This window comes from Populus trichocarpa, chromosome 12 (genome assembly GCF_000002775.5).
Source record: "Populus trichocarpa isolate Nisqually-1 chromosome 12, P.trichocarpa_v4.1, whole genome shotgun sequence".
NCBI lineage: Eukaryota > Viridiplantae > Streptophyta > Magnoliopsida > Malpighiales > Salicaceae > Populus > Populus trichocarpa.
In genome coordinates, this window is record NC_037296.2 from 384,715 (window position 1) to 411,313 (window position 26,599).

Consider the following 26,599-nt stretch of genomic DNA (forward strand, 5'->3'; position numbering starts at 1 on the left):
TAAACCAAAACAAACCCTATATTCCATTATAACCAAGATTCACAGAATCCTCCTAGACCTCCAAAAAAAAAACACAAAAAAAAATGCAAAAAAATAAATCCAAGCTTTTATTGGTGGGAGAAACCACTGGTGGTGGCTTTGAAACACTCGGAGGGGATAAAACACACTGTTTTATTTCAAGAACAAAAGCTTACAAACAATTAACACAAAAGCTTAACAATACACGCCCTCTCTCTTTCTCTCTAGTGTTTCTCTCTACTCTCTCCACACATAATAGCATAAGCTCAGCTTGCTATTTATACACGAATTCAAAACAAGAAAATTCAACCTTCAAGTGTGAAGGCGGCTGGCGGCCAATGGTGTGAAGGCGGCTGGCGACCAATGGTGTGAAGGCGGCTGGCGGCTGCGGCTGGTGGCTGGCGGCTGGCGGCTGGTCGGTCACAGCTGGTGGCTGGCTGGCCGGTGGTTGCCTTCCTTGACCTTCTAGATTGATTGAGTTTAATACAACAAATCTCCCCTTTAAACTCAATCGAGGGATGTCATGCCAAGCATGAACTTCATTCTGATAAATGTTTCCCTCTTCAATGGCTTTGTATTTTTGCACTTTTTCTTTTGCATTCTTCTTTGTCTTATAGACCCATTTGACACCTATTGCTTTCTTGCTTTCTGGTGGATAAGTCAGCTTCCAGGTATCATTCTTCTCAATGGCATGCATTTCTTCATCCATTGCTTCTATCTTCTCTTCTGTGATAGCTTTGTTGAAGCTAAGTGGGTCATTATCTGCAAAGAAACAAAATAGAGTTGTATCTTCGATGACTTGCGTGGCATCGTACAACTCGTCAAGATTTCTCATCCTTTTTGGTCCTTCTGACGAGGATGCTGCTGCTGGTGTTGATGATGATGCTCCTGGTGTGTTCCTCCTGTTGAATACAGGGAATCTGTGTATCGGACTTTGTGGTTCAGCTGCTGGTATAATCACCGGACTTTGTGGTTCAGCTGCTGGCACAATCGGTTCTTCGACAAGTACTGTTGGTACTTCTTCACCTTCAAGGATCAAATCAATGTTGATCCATTTGACTGCTTCTTTATTATCAGTCCATTGCCAAGATTTATCTTCTTCAAATATAACATCTCTACTCATAATTACCTTCTTCGTGATGGGATTATACAGCTTGTATCACCATATCCCACAAAGATGCATCTCTCGCTTTTATCATCGAGTTTTCTCCTTCTTGCATCTGGGATCTTTGCATATGCCACACAACCAAAGACTCGTAGATGAGTAACACTTGGTTTGTGACCACTCCATGCTTCTTCTGGAGTGACAGCTTGCAAACTTCTGGTTGGGCAGCGATTCAGTAGATACACTGCACATGATACAGCTTCAGCCCAGTATTGCTTGGGCAACTTCTTTGCTTTGAGCAGACTTCTTGCCATGTCAAGAATCGTGCGATTCTTCCTTTCAGCTACACCATTCAGCTGTGGTGTATAAGCTGGTGTTGTCTGATGTCTGATGCCTTGTTGTGTACAATAGACTTCAAAGTCATTTGCTGTATATTCTCCACCTTGATCAGATCTCACTGTTCTGATCTTATAGCCACTTTGCTTTTCCACAATTGCTTTAAAATCTTTAAAACAATTGAATACTTCTGACTTCCTCTTCAGAAAGTATATCCACGTCTTTCTACTAAAATCATCAATAAAAGTGAGGAAGTACCTATTTTGTCCAGTCGACATAGGCGTTATTGGGCCACACACATCTGTGTGTACTAACTCCAGTGGCCTCTTTGCTTTCCAGTTAACTTCTTTGGCAAAACTGGATCTGTGATGTTTGCTGAGGACACAACTTTCACAGACTTCATCTGGATGATCAATATGAGGCATACCTTTGACCATCTTCTTGCTTGCTAGCATCTTCAAGCTCGTGAAATTCAGATGTCCAAGCCTCAGGTGCCAGAGCCATTCTTCACTGTTGGTGATGGCACTCAAACACCTTGCTGCATCATACTGGATGTTCAAAGGAAACATCCTATTCTTGGACATTTTCACATAGGCCATTAATCTCCAATTGTTGTCTCTAATTGTCAGATGACAATTCTTCGAGTAAAAAGTATATCCTCTCTCCAAAAGTTGACCTAAGCTGATCAGGTTCTGCTTTATGGCTGGGACATAATAGACATTGGCGATGTAGCTGGAATCGCCGTTCTTCAACTTGATTGGGATGCTGCCTTTACCTTTGAATGGAACCTTTGTGGTATCTCCAAAAGTAACTAGACCTTGCTTGGTCTCATCTAGATCACTAAATAACTCTCGGTAGCCGCACATGTGATTGCTGGCTCCAGTATCTAGATACCATATATTTTCCTGTTTCTCGCCAAGTTCTTGTTGGACAAGAAATGCAGCTTCTTCTCTGTCATTCTTCTCTGATACCAATTGTTGGTGGGAGAAACCACTGGTGGTGGCTTTGAAACACTCGGAGGGGATAAAACACACTGTTTTATTTCAAGAACAAAAGCTTACAAACAATTAACACAAAAGCTTAACAATACACGCCCTCTCTCTTTCTCTCTAGTGTTTCTCTCTACTCTCTCCACACATAATAGCATAAGCTCAGCTTGCTATTTATACACGAATTCAAAACAAGAAAATTCAACCTTCAAGTGTGAAGGCGGCTGGCAGCTGCGGCTGGTGGCTGGCGGCTGGTCGGTCACAGCTAGTGGCTGACTGGCCGGTGGTTGCCTTCCTTGACCTTCTAGATTGATTGAGTTTAATACAACAGCTTTTCAACAGAAACAGAAACTTTGACACACACACACCCCTCATAAGGGTTTGTTTGGATAAAGGGATGACCCAAACGCTTATCGATTTCCTTCTTATGTTCAAGGGCTTTCTTTGATGCTTCATGATTCGGGTCAGGTTTCCGGAGCCTAGCAAATAATACCAAACAACTTAAAGCTGCACTGGTTCTTACAAAAACTTGGTCTCTAACGAACCCCCCATTAATTTTTTATTTGTGTTTAAAGTACAATAATATCCTTTCCTTGGTGCTATTTTTGGGTGGCGTGTTGGGGTTTTGCAAATTTATGTGCTGGTGGACCTGGTGGTGGTGGTTAGGGTTTGGGCTGTAATTAGTGGTTAAGGTTGGGCTGGAAAAGAACAGGCTAGATTTTAGGGTGAAGCCTTATTAAAGCTAAGTCCTCTTTCTATTTCCAGGTTTAATGAAGTTTCTTTAAAAGCCCTGTGATGAAATAATAATAACAATAACAATAATAATAATATGAAATTTAATTTTAATAAAAGAGGCTATATTTTCCAAATCCAATTAAATGTATATTATTTATGGTACTAGAAAATTTTCTAGAATTCCATAGAAATCAGATTATAAATAATAAAAAAATAAAAATTACAATTAACTTTCCAAGAGGTTTTGGGAATCAACTCACACTTTTCTATTTTCTTTGAACAACTTGATCTCAAGAAAAAAAAACAAGTATTAGACCCATTTATCATTCATCTAACATTTGTTTATTAATATTCACACAAGGAAACAAGGCAATGTTGGTTAGTATTTTATTATAGTTTTTTAGATATAAAAGAAATCAATCTCTAGAATAATTCTAGAATGAATTTATGTAATTTTAAAACAAGAAGGTATATGGAGACATATTTCATTTGGCCCCGCTATCTCTATTTTTTTTACAAGCATAATATGCTTATTTGAATATTTATACAATTACCCAAAACATTAATCCCCTTAACGACATTATTATGTCCCGAGATATAAATTACTATTTATTATAATAGTGTAATTATTATTTTGTCCCTTAATCATTTTATCTTTTGTCTTTGCTTCAAAGGTAAGGTGGTTTTTTTACCATGATGTAATGTCTTTTAAGAATTGTACATGGTTATTTTGGTAATTGTGTTTTTTAATTCATAGAAAAATTACTAATGCAACTCTTGAATAAAATAATTCAATGCTTTCTGCACAAGGATATTTTTGTTTTTTTATATTTTATAGAACAATTGAATTAATACATTGCCCTTACAATTTGAGTTTTTTAACCTTGGTTTCAGGGACTTGGTTGTAGTTTCACAATGACTTGTTTGTTAATATTGTTTAGTCCAAAAGACATTCTCAATTTTTTCACAAAAAAAACGTATAAAATAAAACAACAACTGACACGTGCCTCGTACGAGTTAGTCGCTCCACCACCTTCTGGCGACACGTGCGGTTGGCTCAGGTAATTGTAACCGTGATTCCACCGTATCATTTGATTCATCCTGGCATCCTCTTCCTCTTTGGATGGCGCATGTATGGTGGTTCAGCGTGATTTGGCTTGAAATTACTTTTATTTTTCTTCTTTCTTTTCCTTTTCTTTCTTTCTCAAATTGCGTGCTGGCCATGAAAAAATTCATATCAGCCCTTCATTTTATTTCTTCTTTTGATTCAGTCTCTCTTCTCTTATTTGTAATTGTTTTATTTACATTTATTATTTCTAATTAGATTTTATTCTTGATTTTATCCCTGGTCATTTGATTTTTTGATTTTTTTTTCAAATTTAGTCCTCATTATTTTAATTTCTATTTGTTTTGTTTTTAATCATTTTCTTGATTGATTTACTCTTTTCCAATCCCACCCCTAAGTATTTATTTTTCTTTAATTTTCATGTCAAATTTGGTCTTAATTTTTTTAATTGCTATTTTTAAATCATTTTCTTAATGGATTTGTTTTTTTTTTTCAATTTCATCCCTAAACATTTAATTTGATTTGATTTTTACGTAAACATTTAATTTCATTTAATTTTTTATGTCAAATTTAGTTCTGATTTTTTTAATTGCTATTTTTTTTTGTTTTGCAATGTTTTTTTTATTGATGTTTTTTTCTCAATTTCATCCTTCAATATTTGTTTGATTAAGAATCTTGCTTTTTTTTTTCAAGTATGCCTTTGATAAGGTCATGTGAGTCTCATGATCCAGGTAATAGTTCTGGAGGATTAGCCCAATTTGAAAAAAAAATTTAATATATTTGTTGTTAGTGTTTTTTTTTTTTTTTTTGCTTTTATATTCATAGAGTCATCTCAATTTCATGTCCTAGACCATGTGTTTGATTTGTTGACTCGAGTTGGCTGTGGAGTTCGCTCGAGACTTTTTTTGTTATTTTTTTTTGCTTTGATAAGTTTTTTAAATTTATATTTTTAAATTAACTTGTAATAAACTTATTAATAGAACCCGAATCTAGGGTTTCATAGGTTGCAAGATTTTTAAGATTTGACCATGTTAAGGATGTTGTCCAGGTTTACTTGGTTTTTACAGATGTTTACATTTTCACCCCCTGTGATTTTTTAATCTTTATAATTTGGTCCTTATTATTTTAATCGATGTTTATTTTATTTGGGATTATTTTTTTATTTTTTCATTAAATTGCATCATTCTTGGGTTTTTTCTATCAAATTTTATCTTCATTCTTTATGTTTTTTTGCAAGTTTTTTTATTAATACTTTTCTACCGATCTCATCATTTGAAATTAAATTGGTTGAAAATTATGCTTCTTGATTGAATTTAGGTAAAAAATTTCAAGAGATGCGACTTTTAGAGATTAAACCAGGTTTGAGAGATTTGCTATGTTTTTTTTTCATTTTCCTATATTGATGTTGTCTTATTTTTTATCTTTTTTTTAACTTTTTTTTATATTTTTTTGGTTTAATTCTCTATTTTAATTTTATTTTTGTTTGATTCTATTGGATTAGCCCTCAATATTGTTTTTATATTTCACCCCCACTATTTTTAAATCTATAAATATTCTATTATATTACAAATGATTTTTAATTTCACCCCCTATAATTTTTTAATCTTTCAAGTTTGGTCCTAATTTTTTTAATTGAAATTTTTTTGTTTGCGATAATTGTGATAATTCTAGCATACGTTTGCTTGATTTTTTTATCCCTTTTTTTTAGCCAATATTTTTTTTTGTTTTTTTTTTAAAAAATTGACTCTCTTTTTTTTCTTTTTTTTTCCAGTTAGGTTAGCATTGGGTTGTTTGATAATCCAAATAAGCTTAGGTGTGGATTTTGTTTTTGTCAGTTTATTTGTTGTTGTTGTTTTTTTGTAAATATTTAAATTATCAATTTAACCAATGACTTGAGACTTGGAAATTTTTTAACCTATCAAATTATTCGACCCGCAGCAACGCACGAACAACATGTACAGTTATATATTAATGAGATATAATCCACACTCTTTATTTAATATATTGATACGAAATACAGAGGTTTGAAATGTATAGTTATATTTATTCAGGCAATGCATGATTCACTCTATTTTTTTTGTTAAAACAAGTATGGTATAGCAAATTAATCATGATTTGTTTTTAAAGCAGGGCATGTAATTAATGCTTTTAACATGAAAGAAATCAAGAATGCTCCTTCTTTTAAATTTTATCACTAATCCACAATATAATTGATTCTCCAATTTTGAAGTTGGAAACCACAATAAATTAATAGCTTACTCACCACATGCATTAACCTAACTTTTTACATTACATGCAACCATATAATCATTACCTCCCCAACTTGAAGTGGACTCAACCATTCTTTATTTCAAAAAAAAAAAATAACTTATAATATTTTTTTAAAATATAAGCTGCTAAGTGCTAATCAATGTTTCTTAAGTAAAACATGAAATCATGCTCTTAACATGAAACTAATTATGAGCTGGAATCCACGTAATTAACTATAATTAGCTTATAATGCGTTAATTTCATTTTAAACGCCATGATCTTCAACCTGATCAAGTGGCAAATAATTTGTCAACATAGATATCTATTCGTACAAAGTAAACTCTCGCAGGCTTAATTTTGTTGGTAAATATTAAGTATCCTTCATTTTTTATATATTTTAATGCTCGAATTGTTCCGATAAAATAATTAATTTCTTGAAAAGTATATAAGTCCGAACATGGATGTAATTTTTTTAGTGCAATCAAGAGCTTATCCAAACATCCTATTGTACACAAAAATGTTATATATATGAACATCACTAAAGTTGATTTGAAGATATTGATCATGTTATTATATTTTTTTTCTACAAAGCAATCCAATCGAGCCCACCTAGAATTGAAACTATAACTCACCGTCCCTTTCAAAATTGAGTTCCAATAAAAGGTAAAAAGAAAGTGCAAATTGAAACTCACCGTCCCTTTCAAAATTGAGTTCTTACTCCCAAAAAATAAGTAAATGTAAAATGGCATAATTTATTAGTAACAAGCTATTAAACTCGATTAGTTCATGTTGGTTTTTTTTTTTTAAAATCAAGTGAAAGTTGAACAATATAATTTAAATGACATAATGAATTAGTTCATAATCTCGTTGATACAATTAAAATCTGAGTTAATTTTAAAAAAAATAAAATAATACTATTTTAATTAATAGAGCTTAACCCATGATCTAGATTTTTTAGGAGTTTTAATAATCAAGAAGTTGAATTTTGATGTCTAGATGTAACTTCAACATGTTCTCTGCTTCATATCCACAAAACTTGGATCAGAAAAAAACAAATATCACAAACAAGGAAAAAACAAATATCAATTTTTTTGTTTGCGATAATTGTGATAATTCTAGCATAGGTTTGCTTGATTTTTTTATCCCTTTTTTTTTAGCCAATATTTTTTTTTTCCTTTTTTTTAGTTAGGTTAGCATTGGGTTGTTTGATAATCCAAATAAGCTTAGGTGTGGTTTTTTTTTTGTCAGTTTATTTGTTGTTGTTGTTTTTTTGTAAATATTTAAATTATCAATTTAACCAATGACTTGAGACTTGGAAATTTTTTAACCTATCACTTTTTTTATATTAAAAAAAATTATTCAACCCGCAGCAACGCACGAACAACATATGCAGCTATAGACTAATGAGATATAATCCACACTCTTTATTTAATATATTGATACGAAATACAGAGGTTTGAAATGTATAGTTATATTTATTCACGCAATGCATGATTCACTCTATTTTTTTTTTTTTTTGTTAGAACAAGTATGGTATAGCAAATTAATCATGATTTTTTAAAAAGCAGGGCATGTAATTAATGCTTTTAACATGAAAGAAATCACCAATTAATACATATTTATATTAACTTTATATGTTTTAAATATGATTTCTAAAATCTTGAGATTTTATTATCGATTTAATTTTTTAAATTCATTGCAGATCTTATATTAAAATATCATACCTATCTGGCATTGAAATATAAGGTTTGAATTAAAAAAAGGAGAGTTTGATTTCTAGCAATTTCAAGTTATATTATTTCAATAAATTTGATTTTATCAAAATAGAAAACTCCATGTTATATTAAAGATAAAGGATAATATAGAGTATTAAAAAGACTTATAATAAATGAGGAGTGATAGTAACAAAGTATAGATTGGGAATATCCCCACCATTTCGGTACATTCTTTCCGGGAAAAAAACAACAACAAAATTATTAAAAAAAAACAAAATGATATATATTATTAATTAAACAATTAATAATATATTTGTTTCGTAGTTGAATTGGTCAGCACATTGGTTTAGTTGAAGGTCGCAGGTGAGAGCTACACTGATAACATTATTAATTTTTATGCGACAAACAACATGCAATATCTTTTCTTTTCTTTTTCAAAATAAATAAATAATATATCATCCACCCTTTATATATATAAAAAAAATTATCCGCTTCATTCCGTCAGTATTTCCCTCAAAAAAATACCGTATGTAATTCCATCGGTAATTATTTTAAAAAAATCCGTTTTACAAAACTATAAAATAATTAAATTAATATAAATCAACACTCTATAATATTCAAAACGATTGGAAAAAGAAGAAGAAAATCAACTCAAACAAATTTGCAACAAATAAATAACATGAAAAAATAAATTCAACTAAAAAATTTCATATGAAAAAAATGAAGTTGTGATTGCTAAAAATTTAAAAATCCTATAAATAAATCAACTAAAAATTGATCTCATATGAAAAAAATCCTACAACAATATTCATACAATTATTAAGAACAAAAACAATTAAAAATAAAATAAAAAACAAATATAGTGAAAAAAACACAAAAAAAAGAAAACAAAATTGTACCTTAATGTGGTTGCAAGTGAAGCTAAGAAGAGATAAACAAAAACAAATTTGTAAAGTATATTAATTAAAAAAAATGTGAAGAAAGAAGAAGAAATGAGAAGAATACATACCTGAGCATAGAGGAGAAGAGAAAGAGTTGAGGAGAGAAGTGGAGAGAAAGAAATGAATATTGATGTTTTTTACATATGGGGAAGAAGAAGAAGAAGAAAGGAGCTCCGTCTGTTGTGAAATTAGGGATTCTAGGCTTTTTATTGGGGCGTTTTACCGATGGTTTTACCGATGAATAATTAAGTATTAATATTTTTAATTATTTCATTGGTGATTCCGTCAGTAATATTTAATTTAAATTTTCAATTTAATCAAAGATTTTCAGAAACCGCCAAATATTACCGACGACTTTTCAATCTATCAGTGATTTCGTCTGTGATATTTAATTTAAATTTTTAATTTAATTGAAATTTTTCAGAAAACCGCCAAATAACACCGACAACTTTTCAATCCGTCGGTGATTTTATCTGTAAAGAACAGTAATTAACAGTGCAATTAGGAAGTGAACAGTTCCAGAGCTCTGTGGAAAATAATGACAGAATTTTCCGTTGGTGATTCCCTTTGTAATTGACATGATGAACAATGTTTACAGTTTACCAACGAATTTACCGATAGATTTTACTGACGGAATACATTCCGTAAGTAATTTTGTTTGTAAAAATGACACGTCATTGTTTTTTTTCACTTTGTTTTAATTATTTTTTTCACTGTAATTTAAGGGAATACTACGGTCAGTATAATTGAAAGATTGATGTGATAATATAAAAAGTATAGTTACCACAAAACAAGCTACAAAGGAAGTTCTAATTAGCACACAGACTTGCTGCACATCACTCACAGAGACTTGATCTCAACAAAAATGGTAATTTTGAGTCAACAAGGAAAGTTGATAGGAACCTCACTTTCTGTAAATAGTGATGGCTATTTTATTTTTTTTGGCATTTTGATTTTTTTTTTCACCAATATATTTTTTTGATTTTTTTCTAATAATTTTTTTTCAGTTTTATGAATTGTCTTTTTCTCTCTTCTTTGTTTAAATAATTTCGGAAATTAATTAATATTGCCGTGTTTCCAACGCTCAGTACTCTTTTTTGGGTCGTGAAAAACGATATATAAGTGCAAAGTCATTAGTGCTTGGCGTAATTATTACTTTGCCTTGCTTTCCTTTAGTCTAGCAACAACTACTTAGTGGGGGCATGATTTTGCACAATTTTGAGTCCACAAGGAAAGTTGATAGGAACCTTACCTTCTGTAAATAGTGATTGCTATTTTTTGAGCATTTATATTTTTTTTTTACTGATATATTATTTTAATTTTTTTCAACAATTTTTTTTTATTTTATGTATTGTTTTTTTTGTGACGACCAAAATAAATAGATAACAACATAAATTATAAATTTATATATTCATATTATAATTAACAACAATGTTAATTTCCAACACTCATTACTCTTTTTCCTATTTCCTATCGTTGTCTTTGTTTGTAACGTGGTTGTAGTTATTTTTTTTTTATTTATAAAAATATTAAAATAGTATTTTTTATATTTTTTTAAAATAATTTTTTATATCAGCATATTAAAATAATATAAAAACTCTAAAAAATATTAATTTAAAACAAAAAAATTATTTTCAAATTTTTATAATTTTGGAAATTAATATTGCCGTGTTTCCAACATTCTTGCATAGTCGACAATGGAAATATTTGCAATTGATCACTAATTCAACCTGCAGTTCCATATTCAGAACCACTTACTGGCTGCGAAGACTTGGAGGTCAAGGAGGAAAAGGACAGACCAAAATGAAGATTGGTTTTCCCTTGTTGATGCTGAGATAGAAAGATCTTTTAGGCCTACACACACTTGGTAAGCTTGGAAATTAATTTTGCCGCGTTTCCAACACTCTTGTATAGTCAACAAAGGGTCTTGATTGTATGGAAATATTTGCAATTGAATAATTCAACCTGCAGTTCCATATTCAGAACCACTTACTGGTTGCGAAGACTTGGAGGTCAAGGAGGAAAAGGACAGCCCAGATGAAGATCTTTCCGGTAATCTTGAGGGCAAGAACCTTGGAACTCCAATCTTTGTCAGTTTTAGTACGCTGCTCTGTTTTCCGGTAATGGTTCAGTAATGTTATTCCTAAACTTTCACTAAATATTGTTTTAATTTCCGGTACGCTGCTCTGAAATTCCTTCATGTCTAACTTGTAAAATAATAGTCTGAGCGGTTCTACACCACCATGCATATTTAGGAAACTTCAGCGACAGACTCTTAGTTTTGCATTTTAGAATGAACAATCGCATGAAAAACAATCCCTGAAAATAATTATCCTTTTTCTGAGCACAACTGATTTCAGCTGAAAAGAGGGGAAAGGAAAATAATTATCCTTTTTCTTCCAACAACCTATCCCCAGAAAAGATATTTAATCCATTCAGAAAATCAATATTGTCATGCATGTTCCTATTCTTATTCTCATTAATTAATGAAATGTTTTTTTGACACTATGGTAGCTTTTGTTTTTTTTATAAAAACATATTGCCTAAAAAAGCATTAAATTAAATATTTTGTGTTTTTTAATGTTTTTGATGTGTTTATATATATTAAAATTAAAAAGAATTAAATATATTTTCAATTAAAAAATACATTCAAAAAATATATTGCACAACATTATGAATCACACAGAAAGACTTTTAGGTAATGAGAAATGATATATGTGCAAAGTCATTAGTGCTCCATTGCTTGGATTGGATTGGACATAAGGAGGTGAACATGACTTTGCTTATCAATTTTTTTTTATTTCAGTTACGTATGCATAATCCCATAGTTTAATTATTTTTTATTTAAAATAGAAAAAGGAAAAATCAAAGTATATCAATTGAAGGAATGATAAGCCTGAAAAGTATTTTAAAAAAAACAAAATATTACTAATCAAGATTTGTCAAATAACTATTTAGTTATTTTTAATACTAAAAGGATTAATTAATTTAAGAAATATTAGCAACCTCTAAAACACTATCTAATCCTTTTAAGAAATCAATATTTATTTTTTTATGTTTTTTTATGATTTTAATATATTTATATTAAACATTAAAAATAAATTTTAAAAATGCCATATTAATATATTTTCAAATAAAGAATACATTTGGAAAATAATTAAACTGCCGTACATTACCGAGCGCATACAAAAAGTATGATCCATAAGTGCAAAGTCGTTAGTGCCCCCATTGCTTTGCGTAATTATTTCTTTGCCAATAGACAACAATTTAGTTTGCGCAATTTGAAAGGAACCTTACATATTTCCAAGGTTTTTATTCTTACTTTATTTTTTTAATTATTAAATCCTAAAAAATATTCAAATATATCGAAATAACATGTTTTTAAAAACATTGAAAACCATATAAAAAAATATTAATTTGATACTCTTACGATTACCACTAGATAAGCTAAAAATAAAGTTCTAATTAGTATTATAAGCCATATGTTGAGCTACAAGTTTTTATTTATTTATTCTTATGAATTTTAATATAAAAGGGTATGATATTGTGTAAGTGATATTTTATCCTTAGATGTATAAAATTCTTCCTAAATATTTGACACAGTCTCATGTTTGATAAATTTCAAATCATTGATAATTTAGATTTGAAATATCAACTTTTTGATGCCAACATCATGATCATCTTGTTCTATAATTGGGATTAATTCATTAGTTTCAAGTAACATTTTTCTATATTCCTAGTAGTATAAAAATCTTTTAAGGACCTAATATATTTCTATCACTATTAATATTTTATAACGAATATTTATCTCTCATTAATATTTTGCAAGAAATATTTGTTTCTCATTTATTATTGCTAAAAGAAGGAAATGACTCTTAATAACTTAGTTTTTGAAATATTAATTTGAAACAAAAAAAAAATTCAATTGTTTTAAAAAGCGTTTTTGAAACGAAAAACAAACAAAACCCACTAATGTGCAATTTAATCACTTAGCTTTAAAGTACTTCATGTGGAAGTAACTTAGTAGTAGGTGACTTAGAGGAAGAGTCTAATGATGCTATTTATCCTCTCTATTAATCAATAGTTCTTTCTTATTCATCCTATCTAGTTTCAAACCATTTTTATTTTATTAATTAATAGTTTATTTTTTTAATTAACATGAATATCCGGCAACTCAATTTATTAACATCTAGTAACTTAGTACTAGTGAATTAAGGGACTTCTCCTCGCGTGAAATATTCACTGACTTTGATTATCAATTTTTTTTCAATTATGTATACATAATTCCATAGTTTAAATTATTTTTTTTTAGAATAGAAAAAGGAAAAATCAAAGTATATCAATTCAAGGAATGAAAAGACTTTGGATCATGAGAAACAAGTTATATATATATATATTAGTGCGAAGTCATTGGTGCCAAGAAACCACAATTCAGTTTGCACAATTTGAAGTCAACAGGGAATCAAGTTGATAGGAACCTTAAATATTGATGATGTTGTTCGGGTTTACGTAGTTTTGTGGTTTTTAAATTTATATTTTTAAATTGCCTTGTAATAAACTTATTGATAGAATTCGGATTCAGGATTCTATAGGTTGCAAGCTTTTTAAGATTTGACCATGTTTATGATGTTATTCGGGTTTACGTAGTTTTTACAGATGTTTACAATTTCACCACCTATGATTTTTCTTAATTTTTATAATTTTTTCCGATCTCATCCTTTAAAATTAAATTGGTTGAAAATTATGCTTCTTGATTGAATCTAGGTAAAAAAATTCAATAGATGCTGCTTTTAGATATTAAATCAGGTTTAAGAGATTTATCCTATTTTTTTTATTTTTCTAAATTGATGTTGTCTTATTTTTTATCCTTTTTTTTTTACTTTTTTTATATTTTTTTGTTTAATTCTCTATTTTTATTTTATTTTTTATTTGATTATATTGGGTTAGCCGTCGACAATTTTTTTATATTTCATGCCCACCATTTTGAAATCTATAAATATTCTATCATATTACAAATGATTTTTAATTTCACCCCCTATGATTTTTTAATCTTCAAGTTTGGTACTAATTTTTTTTAATTGAAATTTTTTTTGTTTTGAATAATTGCGATATTTCTAGCATATGTTTGCTTGATTTTTTTTATCCCTTTTTTTAAGCCAATATTTTTTGTTATTTGTTTTTTTTTTTAAGATTGACTCTTTTTTTTTCTTTGTTTTTTTTTCCAGTTAGGTTAACATTGAGTTGTGTGATAATCTAAATAGGTTCAGATGTGGGTTTTTTTTGTCAGTTTATTTGTTGTTGTTGTTGGATTTTTTTTAACTTATCATTTTTTTATATTAAAGTAATTGTTTGACTTGCAAGAACACGCGGACAACATATCTAGTTATAAACCAAATGAGATATAATCCACACTCTTTAACATATTGATACGAAATATAGAGGTTTGAAATGTATAGTTATATTTATTCAGTCAATGCATGATTCACTCTATTTTTTTTTGTTAAAACAAGTATGGTATAGCAAATTAATCATGATTTTTTTAAAAGCAGGGCATGTAATTAATGCTTTTAACATGAAAGAAATCACCAATTTTTATCACTAATCCACAATATAATTGATTCTGCAATTTTGAAGTTGGAAACCACAATAAATAGCTTACTCACCAGATGCATTAACCTAATTTTAAATGCAAAGGCCTTCAGCTTCAAGTGGCATATATGTCAATTCATATCAACTCTAACTCGACGCAACCATTCTTTTTTTTTTTTATTTAAAGAAAAGGCTTATAATATATATTTTTTAAAGCTGCTAAGTGCTAATCAATGTTTCTTAAGTAAAACATGAAATCATGCTCTTAACATGAAACTAATTATGAGTTGGAATCCACATAATTAGCTTATAATGCGTTAATTTCATTTTAAACGACATGATCTTCAACCTCAAGAGGCAAATAATTTGTCAACATAGATAGCTATTCGTGCAAAGTAAACTCTCACAAGCTTAGTTTTGTTGTAAAATATTAAGTATCCTCCATTTTTTTATATAAATAATTAATTTCTTGAAAAATATATAAGTCTGAACATGGATGTAATTTTTTTAGTGCAATCAAAAGCACTTAGCAGCTTTGAAGATATTGATCCAAACATCCTATTGTACAAAAAAATGTTATATGAACATCACTAATGTTGATTTGAAGATATTGATCATGTTATTATTTCTTTTAACAAAGCAATCCAATCGAGCCCACCTAGAATTAAAACTAAAACTCACCGTCCCTTTCAATATTGAGTTCCAATAAAAGGTAAAAATAAAGTGCAATATTGGACGAAAAGAAAGTGCAAAATTGAAACTCACCGTCCCTTTCAATATTGAGTTCTTACTCCCAAAAAAATAAGTAAATGTAAATTGATGTAATTTATTTGTAACAAGCTATTAAACTCGATTAGTTCATGTTGATTTTCTTAAAAATTAAGTGGAAGTTGAACTAATATAATTTAAATGACCTAATCATGATTTAGTTGATACTATCAAAATCTAAGACAATTTTAAAAAAAATTAAAATAATATTATTTTAATTAATAGAGCTTAACCTGTGATCTAGATTTTTTATCTGAGTTTTAATAATCAAAGAGTTGGATTTTACCATCTAGATGTAATTTTAACATCTTCTCTGCTTCATATCCACAAAACTTGGGTTAGAGAAAAACAAATATCATAAACATTTCTTACCCATAATAAAGTAACTTTTTTTCTCTCTAAAAAATGCAAAAGAACTCTCTTCATTTTATTTATGTCAAGTAGTTAATCAAATCAAATTAACCACACTTTGATGCATGCTCATAGCTTAATGTACAAATAATGCGCACATAATTTTCCACTGAATTAAGGTGATTTAAACGGAGATATTTATTGCCCTATTCCTTTCAGCAAAATGGTTTCCTTCTTGGAGGGTGTATATATGTGGTGTTTGTTTTGGAATCATTTTTGATTCCTAGGACGATTGTGCTATGACGAGAGGATTCCCTTTGCACGAAGCAACCAATTTTGATTCTTATCGCATCATCCTATGAACCAGAAATTAATGGTCCAAAACAGCGGTCCCACCTATAGTATGATAAGATCATCAATCATCAAATACCATCCCCACCATTTCCTGGGCCCACCCCACCATCCACATGATCTCTCTCTCTCTCTTACATCAATCATTTTTTTTGACATGATATTTCTATACTAATGGCCTTAAAACTTGCCTTTCTCCTCTGGTTAACTGATCTTGACATGTTTTGGCCACACGTCTTTTGCTAATGTTGTCTTTTTTGATCCTTCCACTATACATTATATCTTAATTTGATCCTTGTCCTATTTGCTAATGTTGACCAATGCTAAAACCACTACTATAAAAATTCTATTGACTAGTTGAAAAGAAACATTCCTTCCTGCTTAAGGAATCTTGAATGGGTCTAAACTCCATATGAATGGCTGTTCTTTTAGCAAATTTTCATTCCAATGTAATGTTTGATGATTTATAAATAAATTATTGTCTATTCCTTGATTTATGAATGTGATTATAATTTAGTCTTTCATGTTCAAAAATCTACCACTAAGTATGTGTTTGATAATACGGTGCAGAGAACTTTTTAAAATATTCTTTAATTAAAAATACATTAAAATAACATGTCTTTTTAAAAAAAGACATCGACATATTAAAAACATTGAAAACCATATAAAAATATCAATTTGATGCTTTTACAGCTACCACTAAACGAGCTAAAAAGAAATTCTAATTAGCATTATAGGCCTCGTGTTGGACTACAAAGTTTTATTTGTTTATTCTTATAAATTTTAATATAAAATGGTATAGTATTGTAAAAGTGATATTTGTCCCCGAGGGTATAAAAGTCTTCCTAAATATTTGGCACAATCTCATGTTTGATAAATTTCAAATCATTGATAATTTAGATTTGAAAAATCAACTTTTGATGTCAACATCATGATCATTTTGTTCAATAGATGAGATTAATTCATCAGTTTCAAGTATCATCTTCCTATATTCCTAGGAGTATAAAAGTCTTCTAAAGGCTTACATGTTTCCATCACCATTAATATTTTATAACAGATATTTATCACTTATTAATATCGTACAAGAGATATTTGTTCCTCATTTAATGTTACGTAAGAATTATTTATCTTTTATTATTGATATAAGAAGAAAATGACTTTTCAGGCCATTCACTCCAGCAAAATGATAAGGTTCAAGAGCTATAAATACTCATTAAATCATCAAGGTAAAAGGTTTACAATCTTCATTATTTATTGTATACATATTTTTTAATTATTTGTTTACATAATCTAATAGTTAAATTATTTTTTATTTAAAATAGAATAAGAAAAAATGAAAAATCAAAGTATATAAATTGAAAGATTGATAAGCAAGAAAAGTATTTTTTTTTTAAAAAAAGTACTATTGAAATAAGCATGGTTAAAATTGGTCACAACTATTTAATTACTTTTAATATTAAAAGGATTGGTTAATTTGATAAAAATTAGCAATCCCTAAAACACTATTTAATCCGTTTAGGAAATCAATATCGACGTGTTTCTATTCTTAAAACATGTTAGTACGGTGGAGATTGCTTTTAAAAATATTTTTTTATTTGAAAATATATCAAAATAATATTTTTATGTTTTTTAGATTTATTTTTGAAAAAAATTAATATTTTTATATTTTTAATATATTTTTATATTATTTTGATGTATTGGAGTAAATAACGCTCAGTTAACGCTGGACTAGCTACAAAGAAAGTTCTAATTAACACAGACTTCATCTCAACAAAATGTTAAAGGAAATATTCGCAATTGAATAATTCAACCCTCAGTTCCATATTCAGCACCACATGAAGATCAGACAATATCTAAATATCCAAGTTCCGAAGACTTTTCTGGACCGTTGCCTATTGCTTTCTGACCTTGATATAAAATTGACACTTCACGAGAGTCCCAATTTTACTGCATGATCGGTTAGTACACTACAACAGCTAAGCACTGCACTCCTTCAGATTTTTCTTCGTTCTAACACAAAAATCTCATAGTTTAGATTATTTTTTATTTAAATAGAAAAAAGGAAAAATCAAAGTATATATCAATTGAAAGAAATAATTTTTTTTTTAATGCTTCTCCCAGTGACTTTGATTTCGTCAGTATACAATCTAAGACTGTAGCGTTTGTCTATATATACTACTAATAATGCCTTTCTTTACTTCTCATCTTTAATTCCCAGTTATACTTTGAATCCTGTAAGGCCAGCCAATATGGGGTTTACGCCACCGTGCCTCTCTCAATCTCTCTTTTTCATTCTGTTTCTCTTCCATTTCCACTCAACAATTTCATCTCCACTCTCCTCGAATTACCAATCTCTTTCTCTCCTTCAATTCAAACAATCCTTCTCCATTGATAGTTCTGCTTCATCAGAGTACTGTCAATATCCCTTGCCAAAAACAGAGTCATGGAAAGAGGGTACAGACTGCTGCTTGTGGGATGGGGTCACTTGTGACCTGAAAACCGGGCATGTCACTGGACTGGACCTCTCTTGCAGCATGCTTTACGGCACCCTCCTTCCCAATAATTCTCTCTTTTCTCTCCGTCATCTTCAAAACCTCGACCTCTCTTTCAATGATTTCAACTCCTCTCATATTTCTTCTCGATTTGGCCAGTTCTCCAGTCTAACACATCTTAACCTCAGTGGTTCAATTCTTGAAGGCCAAGTTCCATCAGAAGTCGCTCACCTCTCCAAATTGGTTTCTCTTGATCTCTCTTTGAACTACGGTCTAAGTCTAGAACCAATTTCTTTTGACAAGCTTGTTCGAAACCTAACCAAGCTTAGAGAACTCGATTTGAGTTCGGTAGACATGTCACTACTTGTTCCCGATTCCTTGATGAATCTGTCTTCTTCTCTGTCATCGCTCAAACTCAATGACTGTGGATTGCGAGGAAAATTCCCATCCTCAATGGGGAAATTTAAGCACCTTCAGTACTTGGATCTTGGAGGGAACAATCTTACTAGTCCAATTCCATATGATTTTGAGCAACTCACTGAGATGGTTTCACTTGATCTCTCTGGAAACGGCTATCTAAGTCTAGAACCAATTTCCTTTGACAAGCTTGTTCGAAACCTAACCAAGCTTAGAGAACTCGATCTGAGTTCGGTAGACATGTCACTACTTGTTCCCGATTCCTTGATGAATCTGTCTTCTTCTCTGTCGTCACTCAAACTCATTGACTGTAGATTGCAAGGAAAACTCCCATCCTTAATGGGGAAATTTAAGCACCTCCAGTACTTGCGTCTTCGAGGGAACAATCTTACTGGTTCAATTCCATGTGATTTTGAGCAACTCATAGAGTTGGTTTCACTTGATCTCTCTGAAAACTTCTATCTAAGTCCAGAACCAATTTGTTTTGACAAGCTTGTTCGAAACTTAACCAAGCTTAGAGAACTCAATTTGGCTTCTGTAAATATGTCTTTGGTTGCACCTAATTCCTTGACGAATCTGTCCTCTTCTTTGTCATCTCTCTCCCTCAGTAAGTGTGGATTGCAGGGGAAATTCCCGGGTAACATCTTTCTCCTCCCAAACCTTGAATTTCTCTATTTGTCACAAAACAAAGGCCTCACTGGCTCTTTTCCTTCGTCCAATTTGAGTAATGTCCTCTTTCTGTTGGGTCTTTCTAATACAAGAATTTCAGTTTATTTAGAAAACGACTTAATCAGTAATCTAAACTCATTAGAATATATGTCTCTTCGTAATTGTAACATTATAAGGTCAGATCTGGCTCTGCTTGGTAATCTCACACAGCTCACCTATTTAGATCTCTCAAGTAACAATTTTATAGGTGAGATCCCATCATCAATTGGAAACAATACCTTTTCAAATTTAAAATATCTATTATTATTTGATAACTTGTTCAATGGAACAATACCATCCTTTTTGTTTGCTCTTCCCTCTTTACAATTTCTTAACCTTCATAACAATAATCTCATAGGCAATATAAGTGAATTCCAACACCATTCATTGGTAAACCTTGATTTGAGCAGTAACCACTTGCATGGTACAATCCCAAGTTCAATTTTCAAACAAGAGAACTTGGAAGCCCTCATTCTTGTGTCCAATAGTAAATTGACAGGTGAGATTTCTTCTTCTATTTGCAAGCTGAGATCCCTTGAGGTCCTAGACTTGTCCGACAACAGCTTGAGTGGTTCTATACCATTATGTTTGGGGAACTTCAGCAGCAAGCTCTCAGTATTGCATCTAGGCATGAACAATCTTCAAGGCACTATCCCTTCAACATTTTCAAAGGGTAATAGCTTGGAATATCTCGACCTCAATGGAAATGAATTAGAAGGGGAAATATCACCATCTATCATCAACTGCACAATGTTGGAAGTTCTTGATCTTGGCAACAATAAGATTGAGGATACATTTCCTTATTTTCTAGAAACGCTTCCGGAGCTGCAAATTCTAATTCTAAAATCCAATAACCTCCAAGGTTTTGTGAAGGGTCCGACTGCAGATAATTCCTTCTTTAAATTATGGATTTTTGACATCTCTGACAATAATTTTAGTGGGCCGTTGCCAACAGGGTATTTTAATACTCTTGAAGCAATGATGATCTCAGATCAAAACATGATTTACCTTAACACGACAAATGACATTGTCTGTGTTCATTCCATAGAAATGACATGGAAAGGTGTAGAAATTGAGTTTCCGAAGATCCGAAGTACCATCAGAGTACTAGATTTGTCAAATAACAGTTTTACTGGAGAGATTCCAAAGGTGATCGGAAAGCTTAAAGCACTACAACAACTCAACCTCTCTCATAATTTCCTTACAGGTCATATCCAATCATCATTGGGAAATTTGACCAATTTGGAATCATTAGACCTATCTTCAAATTTGCTTACCGGAAGGATTCCAATGCAGATGGCACATCTAACATTTCTTGCAACCCTAAACCTTTCACATAACCAGCTGGAGGGGCCCATACCAAGTGGAGAGCAATTCAACACCTTTGATGCAAGATCATTTGAAGGAAACTCGGGTTTATGTGGCTTTCAAGTACTAAAAGAATGCTACGGTGACGAGGCACCATCATTGCCGCCATCAAGCTTTAATGAAGGAGATGATTCAACATTGTTTGGAGAAGGATTTGGATGGAAAGCTGTGACAATAGGGTATGGATGCGGGTTTCTGTTTGGAGTTGCAACGGGATACGTTGTGTTTAGAACAAATAAACCTTCATGGTTACTTAGGATGGTTGAAGATATATGGAATCTCAACAGCAAAAACACGAAGAAGAATTTCCGCAGATATGGTGCTAGAAGAAACTAAATAATTCAATTGATATTTTCAAGTAAGTTTTGCAAGCATTTGAGTTTTCAAATTTTATGTTCACAATTTATGTTAGGCTAACTTTTCTCTACTCTTTCATTTGATCAGTCTTACCTTTCTAATTTTGCAGTACAAACAAGATATCAAGTGGATTTGGCATTGAAACAACACCAGGGTGGCATATTCCCTTTACTTTTTTCTCTTTTTTTAGTTTCAAGGTTAATTGGGTGTTTCTTTTATGAAAACGAATCCATGTATGTAACACAGGTTTGTGTTAACTATAAAATCATTTATGTTTTGGGTCCTATTTTTATGTGTCCATTTCCTTATTCTTTATCACTTCAATCAATCTTTGTTTCTGGGAGTGTTCTGAAAGTTAAAGAGTTATGAACAGATAGAAGCAATTCTTGTAAATTCAAAAGAACACTTGACTGATAGATTCTGTTATCACAACAGCAGCAATATTTGCAAGCAAAATAGAGTAATTCTGATAACTTGTAAGTCATAAATAACTATTAAAAAGTGTAACAAACCCATCTCAAAAGGTACAAACAATGTTCGACAACAACAAATCAGTCAACATTGGTGATTGGCAAGTTTATATCTAAAGCAAAAGAAAGCAAGATAGGTATTAATTAATACCACGTTAAGAGCTCTATGCTACAACAAATCTACAATTCTGAGTCGCCTACAAACAGCATTTTCTACTTAGAACATTTTAGAATTGGAAAAAAAAAATTAAAATAATTTAAAATACAATTTCTCTTGGCCTCATATTAAGAAAAAAACAGATGAATATTTCAAGGGTCCTGATTATCCAACTGAAGATTCAAGATTTGAGATACTACGAGTTTAGAGAGTTCATTAGTTGTGGCTTCAACCTGATAGTCATCTGACTGCCTTGGCCACCCAGGTGAATGAGAGCTTGACCTAGTCTTGGTTGGTGTGCCATGAACTCTCTGCAAGTCTGATTGGGACAATGGCCTTGGATAGAGCACAACAGGCAACAATTACCAAAACTTTTCCATGACACCCTCAGGCATGCATGGGATTTCTATGCAAATATTACAAATCAATAAAAATACCTTGAAAAATTAGCTGGGAATATAACAAATCACAAATGAGAACTATATTGTTCAATATACTATAAAATAACTGATGGAAGCATGGAACAACACGATGATAAATATATACTTACACTAGATTTTTCCCCTTTGTTCTCCTCATCCAATAGGTCCCTAATAGGAAAATAAGCTACTTTCTTGCAAGGTTCAAGAAGATCTGAACCAGTGTAGCCCTTACACAAAATTGCTATACAGTCAAAGTCAATTTTGCTTTTGATTTTCTCCCCTTTCAAAACAACCTTCAAGATCTCAGCCCTCTCTCTTTGATCAGGTATCCCAATTTCAAAGGCCTGAGGAAGCCTCCGGAGGATTGCTTCATCGAGTTCTTAAGGTCAGTTGGTTGCAGCAAGTAACATCTCTTGTGCGTTCTCTTCAAAACAGCCTTCAAGATCTCAGCCCTCTCTCTTTGATCAGGTATCCAAATTTCAAAGGCCTGAGGAAGCCGCCAGAGGATTGCTTCATCGAGTTCTTAAGGTCAGTTGGTTGCAGCAAGTAACATCTCTTGTGCGTTCTCTTAAGAATAGTATCACCATAAAATAAATAATAATCAAAATAATAAAGATAAAATCTAAAAAATAAAAAAATAAAAGATGAAGAAATTAAAATAATAATAATTAATATTTCATAAATTATTTCAAATAAAATAAGTAATAATCAAAAGAATGAAGATCAAATTTGATACATAAAAAATTTCAATAAAAAAATGATAAGAGAAAAACAAATAACAATTATAAAAATAAGGACCAAAGTTAATATAAAAATTAAATTTTAAGAGATGAAATTGAAAAATAAATATTCAAAACAAAATATATATAGAAATCAAAAGTTTGAGGACCAAATTTGATATAATCAGCAAATAATATGACATTTCTAAATTTTTCACAATTTCCGGAAAGTGTTTTCTGCCCAAATTTTTCAGGAAAACAATTTCCTGAAAACCAAGTTAAATTTTCCTTTAACTGTAAAGTATTTTCCATTGATCAACTTTTCTAATAATAAACAAACACAAAAAAATTTAAAAAATAATTTTTTAAAAATAATTTTTCAGGAAACAAACATAGCCTTCATAAAAACACATTCTAGCAAGTCACTGCATAAAAAGACTACACAAATGCAGCACTTGTTTCAAGAGTAAGAACTCACGATCTGTAGTAAACCCATCCCATAATGCTATGAACTCAGTCTTCATATTGGTTAATGCCTCATGATCTGTAGTACGATACTGCCATATTCAATAGTGTTTAGAGGATAGGCTTGATTGTTACAGAGCATTTGCAATTAAGGTTTCATAATTGAAAAGTTGGTTTTCGAATCCTAATTTCATCATAAAACCCAATTACAATCGATTTGATGTATTCAAAGTAATTTAATGATATTTTTTAATATTAATCTCAAAATTTTAATATATTAAACAACTTTATTAGTTTGTTTTCCATTTGTCAGAAAACACATCAAGAACTTCAACACATAAAATACAATGAGCAACCCCGTTGCAGGCGTCTGAACAAAGTCCACTGGCGTCTCCCACGCGCTAGCAGCCTCCCACGTTCTTATATATGATGACGCATACAATAACATATCTAAAATCGCTAAGAAACTATACCTTTCTAATTAGCATTGCCAAGGTGATGTGTAGCTGCCACCTCACGTTCAGAGCTATAGACTATTGTGGGTTCAGTATAATGCAATAACCTTCCATTGACGTTGGCAATAGTGGAGTCCATAGAGTTGTCACTAACCTCCTTAATCCATCTCTGTCAAACTCCCTCTGGCGTTAAGAAACCTAACCTTATACTTTTTCCTCCTAGAAACAATTCCTAATGATACCTGAGAACCATCCTGTTTCCCTCATGTTTATATCAGATAATGCACTTTATATTCCATCATCTTGAGAATGTTAATTAAAAGGCAAGACGAAGCCCTTACAGAGCCCAAGAAGAAGCAGCAGCAGCTCTTGATTTGATGTTACTCGCTATCAATCAATTAGCTGACGCGTCCTTATCCATCTGTCTTGTTAATAGAAACCTCTTGAAAAACCCCATTATTTTCCTTCAGTTTCCAGCAATCCAAACATCCCTCATAACCCACTTGTCCCATTATCATCAACAGTTCCTACTACTTCACTAGCTTCTTCTTTGGTGAATTCCATAAAGACCCACTCCCCATCAGTATCCCTCAGAGTACTTGATTACTATGGCTTTGCCAATATTTATGACGTGGAAAGGATCGGAATTTGAGTTTGTAAAAATTCAAGGTATCCTCACAGTACTTGAACTGTCGAGTAATAGTTTCACCGGTGAGATTCCAAAATTGATTGGAAAGCTTAAAGGACTCCAACAACTTAACCTCTCTCACAATTACCTTACTTGTCATATCCAATCATCATTAGGAATTTTGATCAGTCTAGAATCATTAGATCTATCTTTCAATTTGTTCACTGGAAGGATTCCTATACAGTTGGTAGATCTAACATTTCTTCAAGTCTTAGACCTTTCACATAACCAGCTTGAAGGACCCATACCCAAAAGAAAGCAGTTCAACACGTTTGATCATCGCTCATTCGAAGGAAACTCGGGTTTGTGTGGATTGTCTGCATGAGCTGTATACGTGAGGTGTAATATATTAGACTGATTCTAGAATCTGCAATTATTCCTAGAAATCTGGTAGTGATCGACAATCTTGTATAGGAATATTTAGTTTAGGAATATTTAGTTTTCCTTAGAAGAGGTTGTTTCCTTTCTTGGAAGGTATAATTGTATATATATATATGGCCTCCTAACGTTGAGAAGAATAGAGAAGTAACGAATTATTCTCACAATAATACTCTGTTTTACATGGATTTCCAATGCCAGACGAATGTAGCAATGGCGAGGCACCACCATTACCGCCATCAAACTTTATTGCAGGAGATGATTCAACATTGTTTGAAGATGGGTTTGGATGGAAACCTGTGGCAATTGGGTATGGATGTGGGTTTATGTTTGGAGTCATAATGGGATTTGTTGTGTTTAAAACAAGAAGACCTGCATGGTTTCTGAAAATGGTTGAAGATCAATGGAGTCTTAATGCAAGCAGAACAAAGAAGAATGCTAGTAGAAATGGTGCAAGAAGAAACTAAACAATGCAGTCAGTATCTTCAAAGTTCGTTCTGTAAGTTGTTTCCTTTCTGATTTTATAAGTAATCATAACTACAGATATATATTGTTTTTATTGCAGTATTATTTCAATAAAGGTTGTGCCTTTCATAGTGTTGAAGATTGGAGTTGACATTGGAACAACACTAAAGTGGCAGATTCATAGTGTTGAAGATAACAGTACTAATAATTAAATACTACTAATAATGCCTTTCTTTATTTCTAATCTCTCCCAATTATACTTCGAATCCTGTAAGGCCAGCCAACATGGGGTTTTCACAACTGTGCCTCTCTCAATCTCTCTCTTTCATTCTGTTTCTCTTCCATTTCCATTCAACAATTTCTTTCTCTTCTTCTTCTCAAATCACTCCTCCTCCTCCTCTTCTTCTTCTCATTTGTGTGCTCATCACCAATCTCTTTCTCTCCAATTCAAACAATCCTCTTTAGGTTTTTTCTATCAAATTTTATTCTCATTCTTTCTATTTCTATCAAATTCATTGGAGTGAGATCCATTAGATAAGGAAGCTACAATGCCCTGATTTTTAAAGTAAATAGAGCATCCAACAAAATCTTGCTGCTAATATTGTTTCCGCAGATGAAGAATCACCAGTTCATACAAAGCTTGCTTGATAGATTCCAATCCTCCAATTGATTCAAATTCCACATCTATGTGATCAGGATTTCTAACATCACATGCTATGACATCCTGTTCAAAAATAAAAATACCTTATAAATGATGCATGCAATAATGCTTAACACACATACAATAACATAGTTAAAATTGCTTAGAAACTATACCATTCTAA

General features: G+C 31.3%; 2 protein-coding genes across 3 annotated transcripts in view; one reads left to right on the top strand and one right to left on the bottom strand.

The window, feature by feature from the left end:
• Positions 1-21,842, top strand: part of LOC18108732 (receptor-like protein 9DC3) — a 28,958-nt gene extending 7,116 nt beyond the window's left edge. The window contains exons 2-3 of one of the 2 annotated variants that reach the window (XM_052445969.1): positions 19,969-21,557; positions 21,666-21,842. In XM_052445969.1, coding sequence (XP_052301929.1) covers positions 19,969-21,535 — 1,567 coding nt within the window. In that variant the 3' untranslated portion in view covers positions 21,536-21,557; positions 21,666-21,842. Of the gene's footprint in view, positions 1-18,402; positions 21,558-21,665 lie in introns of those variants that run through there. The other variant, XM_052445968.1, reaches the window with a different exon arrangement.
• A 436-nt stretch (positions 21,843-22,278) lies between these two features.
• LOC127904094 (uncharacterized) lies at positions 22,279-23,015 on the bottom strand. Its single transcript, XM_052445978.1, is given in 2 exon segments — positions 22,279-22,525; positions 22,732-23,015. Coding segments are annotated over 2 exon segments (474 nt in total). The 3' UTR covers positions 22,279-22,335.
• Between the last annotated feature and the right edge of the window lie 3,584 nt (positions 23,016-26,599).